The 16,863-nt window shown below is 43.0% G+C and overlaps 1 protein-coding gene across 3 annotated transcripts in view; it reads left to right on the top strand.

Annotated features, from left to right (window-relative positions):
- The window catches only part of PPARG (peroxisome proliferator activated receptor gamma), a 128,863-nt gene extending 112,856 nt beyond the window's left edge, over positions 1–16,007 (top strand). For all 3 annotated transcript variants that reach the window (XM_060308089.2, XM_060308090.2, XM_030840914.3), the window contains one exon: positions 15,575–16,007. In XM_060308089.2, the coding sequence (XP_060164072.1) occupies positions 15,575–15,822 (248 nt within the window). In that variant the 3' untranslated portion in view covers positions 15,823–16,007. The remainder of the gene's footprint in view (positions 1–15,574) is intronic.
- The last annotated feature ends 856 nt before the right edge of the window (positions 16,008–16,863 follow it).

Below are 16,863 nucleotides of genomic sequence, written 5' to 3'. Positions count from 1 at the left end.
TGTACCCTACAGAATATCCTCTGTGCGTGAAAACTGAGGTGTAGGGGACAGTGGTCCTATAGATGTAAGCTGTGTGTAACTAGACAGCATGTTACAAAGAGCAGTCCTTTGTTGTCCAATTGCTCCAGCGCAGAATGCTTCTGAAATCAGGTGCATGGTGTATCAGTAATGATAATAGTAGCAAACACTTATTAAGTACTTACTGTGTGCAGGAAGTGTTCTAGCCACTTCACACACATTCATTAAATTCTCACGACCCCAGTAAGGTAAGTACCGTTTTGCAAACAAGGAAACTAAAGCACTGAAAGGTTCAGTCACTTGCCCAGGATTACCCAGGCAGCAAAGATGGAGCCAGGATGATGAACCGAGGCAGTCTGGCTCCAGAGTCTACGCTGATACTGCCCTTTACATGACTAGGGTGCATGTAGATAACAACACAGCGCAAGTTAACTCTGAAGCAGCACCCCTTTTTTGTGTTATGTTCAATGTAACAAAAATACACTATCCAACATGTTTTGATATCTTGACGGAATCTACTTCTTAAACAAATTGACCCTTGATCATCTGGGATCTGTGATTAATTCAGCAAAGAAGAATGAGATTCCAGTTTATCTGAGGTCCACTGGGAGAAAAAGATTCAATTTTGGAAAAAACCAGATTAGAAAACAAGTTGGTATTGTTTAACTAGCTAATATTTTAAGGCACATTTTATTTTTATTGAAAGTTGGAAATATAATTATTAACATGTGATATATTTCTAAGATTTTTCCTAATCATACTATACATACCATATTTATATTCCTTTTTTCACTTAACCATTTTCTCATGCCACTATTACTCTTTATTAATATTTTTATTAATTTTAAAAATAAAAGTAATATATGGTCATTTTATAATTCAAAGAGTACAGAAAGGTGTAAGTGAAAAGTAAAGCTCTCTATCCTCAGAATAAAATAGGATTAACAGAGTCCTATTTCCCCTTACCAAAAAGTTTCTATGTATGTGCTAGCATATATACTATATATATATATATATATATATGCTACCATTTAAAAAATTTTTTTTAATTGAAGCATAGTTGATTTACAGTGTTGTGTTAATGTCTGCTGTCAAAGTGATCCAGTTATACAGATATACATTCCTTTTTTGTATTCTTTTCCATCATGGTTTATCACAGGATATTGAACATGATTCCCTGTGCTATACAGTAGGAACTTATTGTTTATCCATTCTATATATAATCGCTTACATCTGCTAATCCCAACCTCCCACTCCACCCCTCCCCCACCTCTGCTCCCTGTTGGCAACCACAAGTGTGTTCTCTATGTCCGTGAGTCTGTTTCTATTTCATAGATAGGTTCATTTGTGTCATATTTTAGATTCCACATATAAGTGATATTATGTGGTATTTGTCTTTCTCTTTTTGACTTAGCTCACTTAGCATGGTAATCTCTAGTTGGATCCATGTTGCTGCAAATGGCATTATTTCATTCGTTTTTATGGCTGAGGAGTAGTCTGTTGTGTGTGTATGTGTGTGTGTGTGTGTGCGTGTGTGTATACACACACACGCACACACACCTCATCTTCTTTATCCATTCACCTGTTGATGGACACTTAGATTGTTCCCATGTCTTGGCTATTGTGAATAGTGCTGTTATGAACATAAGGGTACATGTATCTTTTTGAATTATAGTTTTGTCCGGATATACGCCCAGTAGTGGGATTGCTGGATCATATGGCAACTCTATTTTTAATTTTTTGAGGAACCTCCATACTGTTCTCCATAGTTGCTGCACCAATTTACATTCCCACCAACAGTGTAGGAGGGTTCCCTTTTCTCCACGCCCCCTCCAGCATTTTTTATTTGTGGACTTTTTAATGATGGCCATTCTGACTGGTGTGAGGTGATACCTCATTGTAGTTTTGATTTGCATTTCTCTAATATATGCTTCCATTTTTAATGACTATAACATACTTCATTTTGTAAAAGACCATTACATACTAAATTATCTTCCTATTTATGTTTGGGTTGCTTATAATTTGTTATAAGAACCTATAGAGAAGAATATAAAAAAGTATGGAAAATGTGTTCTAAATTCCACTGGAGTAATTCTTCTTATGTGTAAATTTCTGTTCACATTTCAGATTATTTTCTCATTCTAAATTACCAGAAGTAGAATTGCTGGGTAGATGGCTATGAACATTTTTAAGTCTTTTGTTTCATTATTGCCAGATGGTTTTTCCATATAGTTTGTACCAGTTTATATTCCTACCACAGATAATAAGGGAGGCATTTGAAATAAGCCATTCAAAGATACTTAGTTTCTATCTAGGAAAGTTCTAGACAAGAAATAATCATGATAAATCAGGGCTTTTTGAACCTGAGCAATGTTGTTTTATGGGCACATAAGACAACAGTATGATTTCATCTAGAAAAATGCCATATACTGCCCATAACACACAAGCTAGATTATTTGAAAATCAGTGATTCAGTTAGGCCTTTAAAATTTTTCTAAATTGGTCAAAAATAGCTCTGAGAATAACTTATTCAATTCAATAGATACTGCAGACTTTGGCTTTCAATTAGAAAATTAAAAACGGTATCCTTTAAATGTCAATGCTGTATAAACAAGTTACTTTTAGCATTTCCCAGACTGTCTTCACAGCAGCCAATATCCAGATTTCATTAGATCCTCACAGCAGTGAAAGAAATCTGAAGGTAGCTGCCGTTCTTAAAATCTTCTATCTGTGGTTATAATGAGAAGAAAACCCTGTGAATCATTTGAGACTTCCTTTAAAAAAAAAAAAAAAAAAAACAGACTTTACCATTGACTAGTTCCCATATCACAAAAGGCACATCCTTCCCTGATCAAAGTTTGCTTTTGTAGATGAAGCCAACCTATGGGCACTAGATAAGAATGAATAAACTGGACCCCGTGTTTGTTCAACACCAAGGAATTTGATTCCCTTCTTTACCCAGAGAAGCTGGTTGGGTAGAGGCCAGAGAAAGAACTACTCCAGTCATTCCCAATCCAAAGACTGAGTTCCAAGGGGGATCAGTGTCCCAGTCATCTATAGATGGTGAAACCAACATCCCAGATTGTGGTTTACTGGAGTACAACATATAATTTGTTGTACAACATGTAATTTCTCAATTCCCGTCCTGGGTTTTCCAGAAAGGGAAAACATTCATGCAAGCAAGAAGGTTTGATCCCGTAAACAAATTTCTGATCCTGCTTATTCTTAACAAGAGGGATTATTTTCTCCTCTGCAGTTTATTCTGAAGCCTACAGATAGCTTTAGTGACTTGAGAGAGCAGCACTTTGGGCAGGGATCCCAGTGACCTTCTTCTAAGCTGGCCTTAGAATCACAGAAGAGTTTCATTCTGGTCAAGGCTATGAACCTAGACTGAAGGGAAAATGGGGAGATGGGCATTATGTAAGAGTGGGGTGGTGAGGGATTGGGGAGATCAAGGGCGGGGGATCCCCAGAGGACCCAAAGGGGATTTTTGGATGAAAGTACCTGATTTGACCCAACTAAGTATTTGCTGAGAAAACTGGAGTTGCAGTAGTAAAGATCACTGTCACTCAGCTTCAGTCCTAGAAACTGCTGATGCTGTTAGATTTGGTCCTTAGATTGGCCTGGTGTTCAGCATTTCTACTGTGTATTCAGGTCGCAAACCACTTGCTGAGGAAGATGACCTAGTTCTTCTCAAGGTTTTCTCCTCTCTCCCTCTTTCTCCTCCGAGCTTCAGGCAAGAAGAATGAGACTAAAAAGAACAATATTCCAGAACCAAGGGACAGCACTTTGTCCCTTTCATTCTCTCATTAGATCCTGACAGTTCTCCTGTATTTTCATTCTTATTCCATAGAAAGAGAAGAGAGAGTCATAGACTTAGGTGAGCTGAGAACTGGTGAGCAGCAGTGCTGGGAGGGAAACCCAGGTGTCCTCACTGTCACCTCCCAGTGTCTCTTCTGCCACCTGGCTGGCGGATGTGGTCGACTCCCTCACGGTGTCGGTGGCCCCAGCCTGTGGTCCCGTCCCTGCTCTCCTGAAGGCCTGGCCCAGAGTCCAGAAGCACAGCTTCCTTGGGAGTGGTGATAAGGGAAGGACTTCCCTTGCCCGCTCTGGTCTCGCTGGCTGGATGGGTGGCGTCGAGAGTAATCACACTGCCTCCAGCAAGGGCATGCTTGCAGCTGACGCCACAGCCTCACGCCAGCCCCACCAGCAAACTCCTCAAACCCACCAGCAGCCAAGGCCAAGCAGAAAGCTCAGGAAAGCTGACAAGCCCCAGGACACTCCACTGGACACTTTGCCCCCTTGGGCGTTGGCTGTTTGCTGGAGAAAAGCTTAGGAGGGTTCCAGCTGGAACTCGGCAACAGGAAAAACAGGAAAAAGCTCTTTCTGTTAATTCAAAACAGTTTGGAATCCATTACAGTTCTTCCCAAACTTCCAAGATATGGGGAGGAAATTCACTGGATTTTACAATATATTTCTCGAGGCCGATTGTCATCGCCATCCTAATGACAGAGAAGCTGTAAATATTGGTGCAGCAGTCACAGATGGCAAGTCATCGAGCCTCCTCATTTACCCTCTTGGGTCTGGCTCGGTTATACAAACCTCCTATACAGCAGTTCCTCCTGTTTCCAGCCGTCCCATTCTTTCTCTGTGAAGCGATTTTGGACAGCTGCTCTTGGAGCGATCCTGTGCGTTTCTGCTGTTGAGTGGGCAGGGAGCATAGGGTACAGGAAGGGGGAACTGTTCACACATGTACAGCTACAGATCAAGGAAGAGGGGATATTCTGTGACGGTTGGAAAACTCCTAGACCTCTCAGGTCAATACCATGGAGCTCTGTTTCTTACCCTTGGTCCTGACTTGTATGTGTATCAATATATACTTTTTAATTTGTTGGAATTAGAATAGAATCAAAGTACAGCACCTGGCCCAGAATAAGTACTAATACATCCTTGTTGAATGAATAGTAATCAAATATTAATAATAATAATACTGCCATTTATTGAATACTTCATTGTGAACCAGAATAGATGCTAAGCACGTTACCTGCATTCTGAATCTTTAATTTTTCCTGCAATTCTAGAAAGTCTCTCATTATCCCCATTTTATAGATGGAGAAAACAGAAGTTTAGAGAGATTAAGCAATTTTCCCCAAGGTCCCAGAGCTACTAATCGGTGAGGCCAAGGTCTGATCCAATCTGACCTTAAAACGGATGCCCTTAACTGCCACTGCCTTTTTTGTATTGAGATGTGGAAGCATCCCAGTTACTTACCTTGGACTTGGGGTTCTTCGGCAATTATCAAAAACTACCCATTTCCTTATTGCCCCCAAGTATTTTAATCAAGAATTTCCCGTTATAGTCCAGATATTACTACTTCCTGCTATCCAAAGCCCTTCTCAAGACACCATTTGTACCTGACTGCCTAACAAAATTACACCCCAGGTTTGAGAACTGTTCTGGGACGGAACAGAGCCCAGGGTTAATGCCGAGACTGGTGCTGGTTCTTCCATTTGTTCCAGTAGCACAGCCCCCGTTCGCAGAGCTCCCTGCAGAAGCTGACCGTAAGCTTTAAGTACCTAAGTAAATATGTCCGAGCTTAACCAGATACCATCTTATAGCAGGTTCCGATGGAGAGAAGTGGTTGCAGGAGAATTTGTGAGAGAAATTTAAAATTGTTAACAATACCTTCCAGTACCTTAATTTCTTCCTGCCGTTCGGAGACAATCCCAACGTCACTCCTCCCGTTCGTGTACAGGGGCCCCCTCTCCCTCCAGCTCAGAGAGCACTAAGGATCCGCAGGACAGAGCGGGAGGGGCTCTGGGCTTGTGGGTGTCCGGCTCCCCTCCCCGTCCCTAAGTGCCCTCCAAAATCTTGAGGATAGTGACAGCTCGTGTGTAATCCTTCCATTTTAATGCGGAACTGTTTCTACCAGTTAGAAGGGACAGCCGAGCTCTCCTCTGGAACAAAAGATAGAGGGCACGTGCCTGAGTGGGCCTGTGCTGTTCTTGAGGAAACTCCAGCTCAGGGGCCCTCTGATTCTCCACAGCCCAGTGGCCCCCATGTCTTCTTTGTGTGTTGGCATCATCCTTACTAGTTAACTGGGGGGAGACAAAACCAAAAGTATTTGAAAACTGAGGCATTAATAATACTATGAAGAACAAGAGGCCAACTTTCTTCCATTCTCCTGTGGCAGTTAAATATTCAGCTACTTTATCCATACAGTGTTTTTGGACAAGACGTAGGCTGGGGTCTGAGTGGTAAAAGTTGTTTTTCTGACAGTTCTCGTGATATTGAGAATAAACACAGACATCTGATTTCTCATGTGACTGAGCGTTGAGCAGGGCAGTTGAAGAGTGTTGATGACATGGTTCATATCTTCCATCTGGCCCATGATTGTGTCAGAGAGTACTTGCCTTCATTTATTAATTGAAAACTATTGAATGGGCACCTGCTCTGTGTCTGCATGGTGTATGGCACTGCTCCTTTCGCCTGCTGTCCTGGTCTCCCCACTATGCTGCCATGACCAGTGGGCAAATCCTGTCAGGTGGCCAGGATGGCTTTGAGTAATGACTCAGTGTGGGTTATCTAGAAATGCCCCATTCGTTCACTCTTCTCATAACCTCACACACTTGGTTTAGACAGAGGGAGGTATATTTGTAAGTTCTCAGCTGGCACCCAAATTCTCAAAACCAGAGAATTGGGGGTGGGTGTGGGTAGGGAGAAGAGAAACACACTAGAATCATCTGAGAAACTTGAACTACACACACTAGCGTGCGCGCGCGCGCGCGCGCGCGCGCACACACACACACAGAGGCTTTTGTCATTTATGGGACATTGAAGCATCTTTATCTGTGACTGCTTCAGAGATAAAATCCCCTCCTAACCCCAGGCCTGGTAGGCTGGGATCATTCGCTGTACTTGACCTCAGAGACAGACATGGGCTTGAAAGCCAAACTGCTGAGTCATTCCTGTCCCCACACCAGCATCTTGGAAGAGGCTCCGCCAGCCAGTCAGCGGGCCGCTTTGGGGAGCACTTTATCATTTTGGGCTCTCACAATGTGTGTTTAAACTCTGGGTGACCCCAGGCAGACTTCCAGACTGGCACGGCACTCAGACAGGTCCTCCGCAAGTGAGGAAGAGTGAAACCGGCCCCGGTTCCAGAGGCCGGCGCAGGTGTTGAGGCGCCCCGCGCTCCGGGTAGAGCGCCTTCCCCCAGGGTCCCGCCGCGTCACCCACCGGTGCACCGGGAGAGGCAGGCTGGGGCGGTGGGGGCCTGTGGGCTCCCCAAACCCCGCACCCCACCACTTACTGGATGTGTTATTTACCTACCCGAGCCTGAATTCCTTATCAGTTCCCTAAGTAAATGAAAGAACATTCTGTGAAGCCTCTGGCACAGTGCCTGGGACGTGGTAAGCACACAATAACTGCTCATTTTCCCTCTTCCCTGTACTGTATAATTTGAAGTAGCTGCACACAATCCTGCCAGAGGATTGCTTGAAATTTCACCAATAGCATTCTTAAACTCCCTTAGTACCGTATAAATACTCCTAAGGAGCTAGCAGCTAATCCCTGTATCAGCTGTCACTTTAAGGGGATTAGCTGTGGATTGAGAACAAAACCCCAAGGGACAGAGATGCTGGAGGGAGGGAAGGGAGGGGAGAGCTCTGGGCCTTGCTGCCCCTGAAGGAGGTACCAACGAGCAGGAGTGTGGTGGGGAATTCTGTAAAGTTTGGGGGACATTATGTGTTAAGAGGTCATATTTAGAAGTTGGAGATCACGCCTATGTTTTGAGGTCACAGGTTCTTCTCCAAGACGTTGGAAAGGAAGACGTGGGGGGAGGGGAGAGGTGCAGAGAACAAATCCTCGGCCACTTTTTATTTTGTTGACTCCCTTTGGTGTGCCGTTGGCATTTCTAGAGGTTAAGGAAGCAAGGGAGAGGCATTGGATTCGGAGCATGCGTGTGTCGGGCCTGACGGGGAAGAAGAAATCACTCTCCATCTTTCCGCTCGAGCCTGGTTCCTCTACCTCCCGGTCTTGATCAGAGCTGGTGTGGGACGTAGAAGGGGCAGAAATGTATCTGCATCCCTCAGCTTGAGGGGAGCCTGCTCCTCCCCTGGTCTGGACGCAGAGAAGGGGAGCAAACCATGGGGCTGAGCTTCACTTGAGTGACCACAAATGACCAGAACGAGGGGACCCAAACCCCTGGTGAAAGGAGGCGGGAAAGATGGGACTTCCCAAGGCAGGACGGGAGCCTCTGGTCCCCTTTCCATTCTGAGAGAGCTGGAAATAAAACAGGCCCCACGCTCCGTTCACTGCAGGTGCCATTGAGAGATGAAACGAGCTCTGAACGCGGCAGAGGGGAGGCGCTGCCCACCTTGTTACCAGATACTTTTGTGTTCTGTGCTGTAGTTGGGGAGGTGGCTTTTGGAGGTGGTACTTGAGCATTTGAGTTGGGGGGACTTGGTGTGCAATTGCTACTTAATGGGCAGATAAAAGAAAATATGGCCTGGGCTTGGTTTCATTTTGGTGGTGGTCACGCGCGCCCTCCATCCTAGCCAGATCGTACGTGTCATTGCTGTGTCATTTTGCGGTTGTCATTTGGACACAGACAGAGAAAGCATTTATTTAACTGTTGTGTAACAGGGATATGTTAGAACGGGGACCACTTCAGAGGCAAGGACTCCACTAGCCACACGTGCATTCACGGCAGACATGCTTGTCACCGATGATCTTTATCTGTCCGGTACAAGATCTCTGTCCTGTTGTTCCCTTTCCCTGATAGCAGCCATCAACCACATTTCTCCCCAGATCATCCATTGTTCACACTTCTGATTAATTTAGGCTGGCCTTGCTAGGATTCTAGACACCACCTCCCCAGCAAGGTGCAGTCCCAGGAGTGGAAAGGGAAAAGCATCTAGAAGGCGGGGTGGAGAAGAAGGGAGCAATTAAGGGCGAAAGAATAGGAAAGATAGGAAAGAATAGGAGAAGACCCAAGAGCATCGCAGAAATGAGAGGAGGAGAAAGGTAAGAAAGAAAAGAGGCACGTTGGATTGTACTGTTACACTAGTGCAAATAGAAATAGCTACCTTCCCGTGTGTCAGACGCTGCTCTGAGCACCTTCCGTCTAGTAACTCATTTCATCCTCTGGACAACACTGCGAGCTAGATTACTGTCACGTCTCCATCTTTTAAATGAGGAAACCGAGGTACAGAGAGGTTAAGGAACTCGCCCGAGATTACCCAGCAAGTAAGCTTTCGGGTTGAGATTCCAACTGCTTCTCACTACACCGGTGGTGTTTGCTCTCAGCTTCCCATTAGAATCACCTGAAAGCTTTTAGGAACGTTGGCGGTCATACCTCAGGCCAGGTCAATCGGAGTCTCTCAAGATGGGACCCAGGTATTAGTTTGCGTGTTTTTAATTTCCCCAGATGATTTCAGTGTGGAGGCAGAGTTGAGAATCAAGCCCGCACTTGGTCAAGCCCCGGTTCAAATTTAAATATGAAAAGAACATGGGAAACGTTCTTAGGTTATTTTCTCTTAGCGGTAGGATGGTGGGAGGGAATTGCTACAGGCCAGACCAGTTTACCAAAGACAGACTTGGGTGAATTCAGAGTTTTGCCTCATGATCCCCATGATCCTGACAGTTAGACCAGGAAAGGACCGCAGAATCCCTAACACCGTCTCTAAGGAAGAAGTGAATTTCGGCTCGGGGGCTTCTCTGTTTCATTATTGTTCTCAGTCCTGCTTACATGTGTTCAACTACAAGAATGAGAACTTGCCCCAAACCCCAAACGTGTATCTGCATCAGGAATCATTTTCTCACGCTCCTGAACTTATGCTCTACCAATAACAGCTCAGAAACCTCCCATTTCCCAGCTGCACACATGCCACCCCACCCCTGTTTATGCTCCGGACCCCATTCCTGTGGAAACTGCCTCTGTCTGAACAAACACAGAGAATAGTAAAATGTTACAAAGCTCCTTTACCTGACTCCTTCTAACCATGACCTTAGGAAAGAAACACCACCGTCGCCTTGAAAATTCAGCCAAAACCCAGAAAGATAAGATGACTTGTCCAGAGTCACATGGAAGCCAAGTGGAGGAGAGATGAGATCAAGTCCTCAGTTTCCAAATCCACTCCTCTTTTTAACACATCTGTGAACTTAGGAAGCAATGGAATAAAGGAAATTGGGGAGCAAGAGTAAAAGGAAGTGAAATGCAAAGTGTGAGCTCCCGAAGGAGCTCCACCCCCCTTCAGTTTCAGCCCACACCCGAGCTAAGTTTTTTCATTGCCTTCGGATCAATTTACAGCTGCCCAGCTATCAGACTTCTTTTTCCTAAATGCCCTGGGTGCAATCCTTTTCCGATTTGTCTCCATCAGAAAGAAATCCAATAGGAAAAACACTGGGAACAGCATGACAGCAGCAACTAGAAAAGAAACAATACCATGCGCTTTGATTTGTCTGCGTCTCCTTCAGGAGATGCCGCTGTGGCCATCTGGTTCCCTAACCGGGACCCCTCCTGAGAAAATCTGGTCTAGGGAAATGCCTCGCCCAGGTGGGCAGACCCCAGGAGGGTCCAGAGAATTTGAATCTGCTTCAGATAAGCTCCTCACTTAACAGAACCAGATCTGGATAAGATGGGAGCTTTGTAGATTTGCCCACAATCAACAGTGCTCTCTAATCAATTCCAGCGCTGCACGATGGGGACCGGAAAGGTTTCTTTCCCAATTCTTTGCAGCCTGGGGAGTAAGGAACCGGTAATTGACTCCAGCTTCCTCGAGTGTTGGGTCCTGGAGCCTGAGTCAGCACGCACTTTCCCAAAAGGGCTTTCTAGGCAACCTAGGGCCAATGAAGGAGGTCCCTTGACCCTGATCCCATTCCAGACCCCAACTCTAACCCTCAGCAGGGTGTAGGGAGAGGACCTCAGACCAGCCTCCTAAGAGCAATACCTTAGCAGGCCCTGGGCCAATGGGAAAGGGAGAGGGAAGAGAAGGGACCCAGGACGGCTGGGTCTTTAGACAGATTTCTGTGGCACGTTTGTGGTGCCCAGCTTAGCTCAGTAAGTGTTCAAGTGTGAGTAGAAGGAAAGTGGAAAGAGAAAGACGGGCAGGGGAAGCAGGGAAGGCCTTGGAGCTGACTGGAGGGTAAAGGGTGGGGACAACCCTGACAAATCCGTTTTGCCCTTGACCCTAGGGAGTGCTTAAGACCAAAGGAAGCTTTTTTGCTTTTTAAATAAGCCAAATGTTTTAAGTTTAATGTGTCAGCCCGTTGATATACTTTTCTATTTAGATTTTGAGTTAATTTCCCCAGTTTAATTATGTGACTTTTGTAAAGGGAATTACACATAAGAATAAAGCTTACAACGTTTGAACTAGGGTCTTAGAGATCACCTCTCTAATCCAGTCCTTTTCGTTTACAGAGGAGAAAACTGAGGCGCCGTGAACTTGGTCAGTTTGCCCAAGGTCACAGAACTGGTTAGTGAGAGACCTAAAAGTAGAGCGACCACGTTCCCGCTCTCCTGCCCTCCGTTCTTGCCTTGACTGAGGCTCCGTAAGGGCGACAGTGGGACAGATCTGTAAATGATCTAACTTGTCACTAGAGAAAATATAAATCAGTGGCCACAAAATTTCAGCCAAACTTCATCTGTCACATCATAAAAAATAACTTGCCAAAGAGAGGTTTGAAAATCCAAACCAGATCCTTCTCCACTCCTAGAGGGAACAGTTCCATTGTACTGCACGGCAGCCAAGTGTTTCCAGCAAACCGATCAGCTGCATTTGAGGGTTTGCTTGTTTGAACTGTCACGATAAATGAAACCTAGTAGATTAGCATAACCTCTTCTGCAGAAGTTCTGACCCCACGGATGCTGCTCTAGAGGAAGGAGAGAAGGCTCTGAGGGGCCAGGGCCCCAGCAAGCAGAGGGTCTGCACAAGGGTGTACACCGACGCCTCGACACAAAATGCTGCCACTGCCAACGCACATGCATTTGCTGTCCAGTCCAGGCCTTTGAAATCTGGCACGTCTGTTCAGGGGGAGGATCGGCAACCATTAAACCCAAGGCACCAATCCAGGATCTGGTTTTCCTTGAAGTGTCAGGGGGTTTCATTATTGCATAGCAACTGTGAGAAAGGACAACTCCTCCAGGGGTGTGATTCTCTAGGCCAGGACTAAATCATCTGTTTCATTCTCAGAAGCTGAGATTCTTGCTAATGTTTCCAAAATTAAGTGCTGAAATTGAAAAAAAAAAAAAAAATTACTCCAGTCAATGGGAGATGTTGGAGAAGTTGAGGGGAGAAAAATCAAACTACAGGTAACTTTCTGTCTGTAATTTAAAAAAAGAAAAAAGAAAAAAAAAATTTAAGAACATGTTTAGAGTTCCGAAAATCCCACCTGAGATCATCCTCACCTTGCTCTCCTGTGTCTCGCCTCAGCGGGTAAAGGTTGCTCGAGTTTACTAAATACAGGAAAACGCTATTTCCGGAGACTTCTTCTTTGTGCATTGATCCTGCCTTTAGGCTTGTTCACCAACCAGAAGAACTGTACTTTTCAATTCAGGACTCTTGGCTAGAACAGCCTTCTCACTCATAAACTCAGCCAACTGAGTGCTTCCTGTGTTTCCACTGGAGCCTCAGAGATGATCAAGACATAGTCTCTGCCCTCTGATCTCTCGTGGCCAAGTAGGGGAGATGAACAAGAAAATCAGTACCTATAATACAAGGTAATAAGAGTTAAGAGTATAGCATTCGGAATCAGATTCAAATTTCAGCAGTGCTGTTTACTAGCAAGTGGCAGATCTTGGGCAGGATCTAACTCCTTTCTCTAAATCTTCATTTTCCCCTCCTTAAAGCACTGACCTCATGGAGTTATTGTGGAGATTAAATGATATATTGTATATAAAGCCTTCAGTACGATTTTTGGGAAATGATAACCACTCAATAAATGTAATCTACTAGGATAGTAGCAATTGAGGTGTTTGTAGAATGCTATGAGGACCAGAGAAAGGGGATTGGAAGAACAGGGGCAAGGAAGGGATGGCCTCCAGGAAGGCTCCAGGACATAAGGACACGGGCTAGATTTTGAAGAGTAGGTTGAAATCAGTAGGATGGTTGGAGGGAAGGTGAGACTGCTCCCAGCAGGAGGAACAGAACGTGCCTAAGCACAGTTATGACAGAATGTAGGATGTTTGAGGGACTTGGTGTGGAAAGGGCTTAAGCAAAGGCACAATGATAAACGGAGGCAAGACAATGAGGAACATTAAAAAGAGAAGTAAAAACGTTTATACAGTGCTTTAGTTTACAGTAAAGGGGAGAAGAGTTAAAATGAGAAAAAGAGGGTGATTGGCCTTCAAGAGCTAAAATTTGGAATCAGTACAAGGTATCAAGTGAGTGACCTGAATGTCATACATGATCTCTGTGCCCCTCTGCTGAGCCTTAATGAGAAAACCTTATATTCTAACCAGACTTAGAAATTAGAAAAAACAAAAACAAACTCAGACTTTCCACTTGGAAATCTAAAAACATGTCTCTGTATGACTCTTAGATTAAAAGTGAAATCAAAATAGTAAAACAGACTATTTAGAAAAGAACTGTGAGAGTATGATTTACCAGAGCCTATGGGGTGAAACAGAAGTGACACTCAGAGGAAATTTTAGAGCCTTAAAGTCATCTATCAGAAAATAAGAAATACTGAAACTAAATGAATTAAGCATTCAACCCAAGAAATGAGAAAAAGAGGAAAAGAAAAAAAACCTAAAGAAAGTTAAAAGAATGAATTAGCTAAATTGAAAACAAAAGGCAATTTTCAAAAACAGAGTTGATCAGTAAAACCAGGAGTTGTGCTTTTTTAAAAAGCAAAAAATAGATAAGCCTTTGGCAAGTCAAATTTTTAAGTGAGACAGTACACAAGTAAAAAGCATTCAGTTAAAGGAGGTATATATAAGAATAATAAAAGATTCAGATTCTAAGAGAATATTATGTACAACTTTATTCCAATATAAATTACTAAAATTTTCCTTTATAAGTAATAGAAAACCTGAATAAATTAAAAGCTATAGGAGGAAAATTAAAGATAGTCAAAGATTTACCACCAGGCTCAGATGGTTCTGCAAATAAGTTCCAAGAAACCATCAAGGAATAGATCATCACTACATAGAAACAGAAGGAAAACTTCTCAAGTCAGTCAATAAGACTAGTTAACATTTATGACCAAAAGAGGCAAAAGGTAGCACACACACACACAAAAAGACTCTGGACCAATCTCACAAATTTAAAAACCCTAAATAAAATATTAGCAAACAAATGCAAGAGTATAAGAAAACCTATTAATGTAATTCACTACACTAGATTAAGATAAAACCATATGGTCATCACTCTAGGTAGAAAAACTTTCAAACATTTGATGAAATGCAACAACATTCCTGACTAAAACAAACACTTTAAAACTATTGGGGAGCCAGGAGAAAAACCTATCCACCATAATCCAGTAAACATCATACTTGTGGTAAACCATTAGAAGCATTTCCTTCAAGGTTAGGAATAAAACAAGAATGCCTCCCAACACTACTATTATTTAATACCATACTAGAGACATTAGCCAATGCAGTATGGCAAGAAAAAGAAATGAGAACTATAAACACTGGAAAAGAAGAAATAAATAAAACGATGATTATTTGCAGATGCAATTGTCTGTCCAAAAAATTTTTTAAATCTGTGATAAAAACTATTTGAATTGACAAGAGTGAAATTGGAATAGATTCAATGTAACAAAGCCAATCGTTTTTTTCTAAACATCAGCAGGGATACATTAGAAAATGTAATGAAAAAGAAGTATAGAATACAAGAAAGTAAAGAAGTAAAAGTAAAGAAGAATACTAGAAAGTATTTAAGGTTGAATCTAAAAAGATCTACATGAAGCAAAAACATTAAAAACTTAAAAGTAATTTAAGCTTGCCATTTAAAAGTTCAAATAAGGAAAAGTATAAAGAAGAAAGTGAACATTACCTGCAACCTCACTAATCAGAAGAAGCCTATGTTAAAATCTGGTCTGTCCTTCCCAAGTGTAACAGTATTTGAAAACTATGTCTTGTCTCTTCGAAAATGCATGAGCTATATTAAGCAAAAAGAAGACAAAAATGTGTGTTAAAAGTGTGTTTAAAGTAGTGGTAAGAAAGCAAGTAGAGGTTATAAAACATAGACTCATCAGGAAGGAACAGAGGTTGAAAATGAGATTTCTGAGTGAGTAGAAACATGCCAGCAGAAGAGTCCCCCGTCTGGTGAGACAGTTGCCTTGCCACCCTCTTCTGTCAACTGGTCACACAGATTTAGTCTTGGAGGGAAGAGAACGGCCCTGGAAAGAGCTTTGATAGTCTTGGTTTTCATTCCATTCTCCTGCTGTGCAGTTCTTGCCCACTATCTGCTTTCCTTCCCTCCATACCCTATTTTAGAACCAAAGCAAAACCAACAAAAAGTGAGTTGTTTGGCTGAATATGCCTCAGATGTGGAGCCAGAGAATTTTGTAACTGAACCTGCTGTTCTGTCTTCCATTTCTGCTCCCCCAGACCGCCCCGGTTTGCTGAATGTGAAACCCATTGAGGACATACAAGACAACTTGCTGCAAGCCTTGGAGCTGCAGCTCAAGCTGAACCACCCCGAGTCCTCTCAGCTCTTTGCCAAGTTGCTCCAGAAAATGACAGACCTCAGACAGATTGTGACAGAACACGTGCAGCTGTTGCAAGTAATAAAGAAAACAGAGACGGACATGAGTCTTCACCCGCTTCTACAGGAAATATACAAGGACTTGTATTAGCAGAGAAGTCCGAGTTCACTGACAACATTTTCCTTCTTCCAGTTGCACTATTATTTTGAGGGAAAAATCTGACACCTAAAATATTACTGTGAAAAAGCATTTGAAAAAGAAAAGGTTTTAGAATAATAGATCTATTTTATGCATATTGTTTATAAAGATACATTTACAATTTACTTTTAATATTAAAAATTATTACATCGTGAAATTGCTGTGGTATTTGAAGACTGAGTCTGCTGTGTCCCCCGCTCCACCCTCCAGGCTTTTTTTCCTTTTATCTCCTCCCCCTTCCTTCCTTCCTTCCTTTTCTTTTTCCTTTCTTTCTTACACATGTGAAACACTATGAATGGAATTGCTGATCAATTTTCATTCTCAGTCAAATAATTTTTTATACTCAATTTACAACTTTTCTGAACCTTCTATCTGCTTTAAAAATCACAACTAAGAATGGAATTTCAGGACCAAAAACTGCTCAGAGCATGTGTTTCTCAACCCAGAAGTACTCGTTTGGGGCGTATCCCTAGGCCTACCAAGAATTCAATCTTCTTCCCCAATCCCAACCAAGATTTTCACTCGCCAACAGCAGCCCTCTAACAAGATACCAAGGCATGTGCAAATGCCCAGGGGCAGGTATTAACGGCTAGATGCTGTGGGTAACACAGAAGTGTTATAAGATGTGGCACCTGCCAAAAAGAACTTACCATTGAATTGAGGAGAAAAGATGAATCCTCCTTAAAAACAGATTAAAATACACAGTGCAACCATGTGCCAAATGAATGGTTCAGACTCCAAGTACTCTAAGAGTTCAAAGTAATGAAGATTGGAAAAGTCATGAGTGACTGTAAATTCATTCAGGTGGGCTTCGAAGGATGTGTTGGACTTGGGATAGGTAGACAGTGGAAGAGAAGACATTCTAGGAAAGCAAAATCGCAGGAATAACAACAACAGAAGGAAACAAAACCAAAACAAAACACGAATGAGGGAGAAGGGCCGCATTCTGGTCCCGACGTACGTGGAGCAATGTTGCTACAGGTATTCCTGCTG

This window comes from Globicephala melas, chromosome 11 (assembly GCF_963455315.2).
Source record: "Globicephala melas chromosome 11, mGloMel1.2, whole genome shotgun sequence".
Classification (NCBI taxonomy): domain Eukaryota; kingdom Metazoa; phylum Chordata; class Mammalia; order Artiodactyla; family Delphinidae; genus Globicephala; species Globicephala melas.
This window is presented reverse-complemented; position numbering and strand designations above follow the sequence as displayed.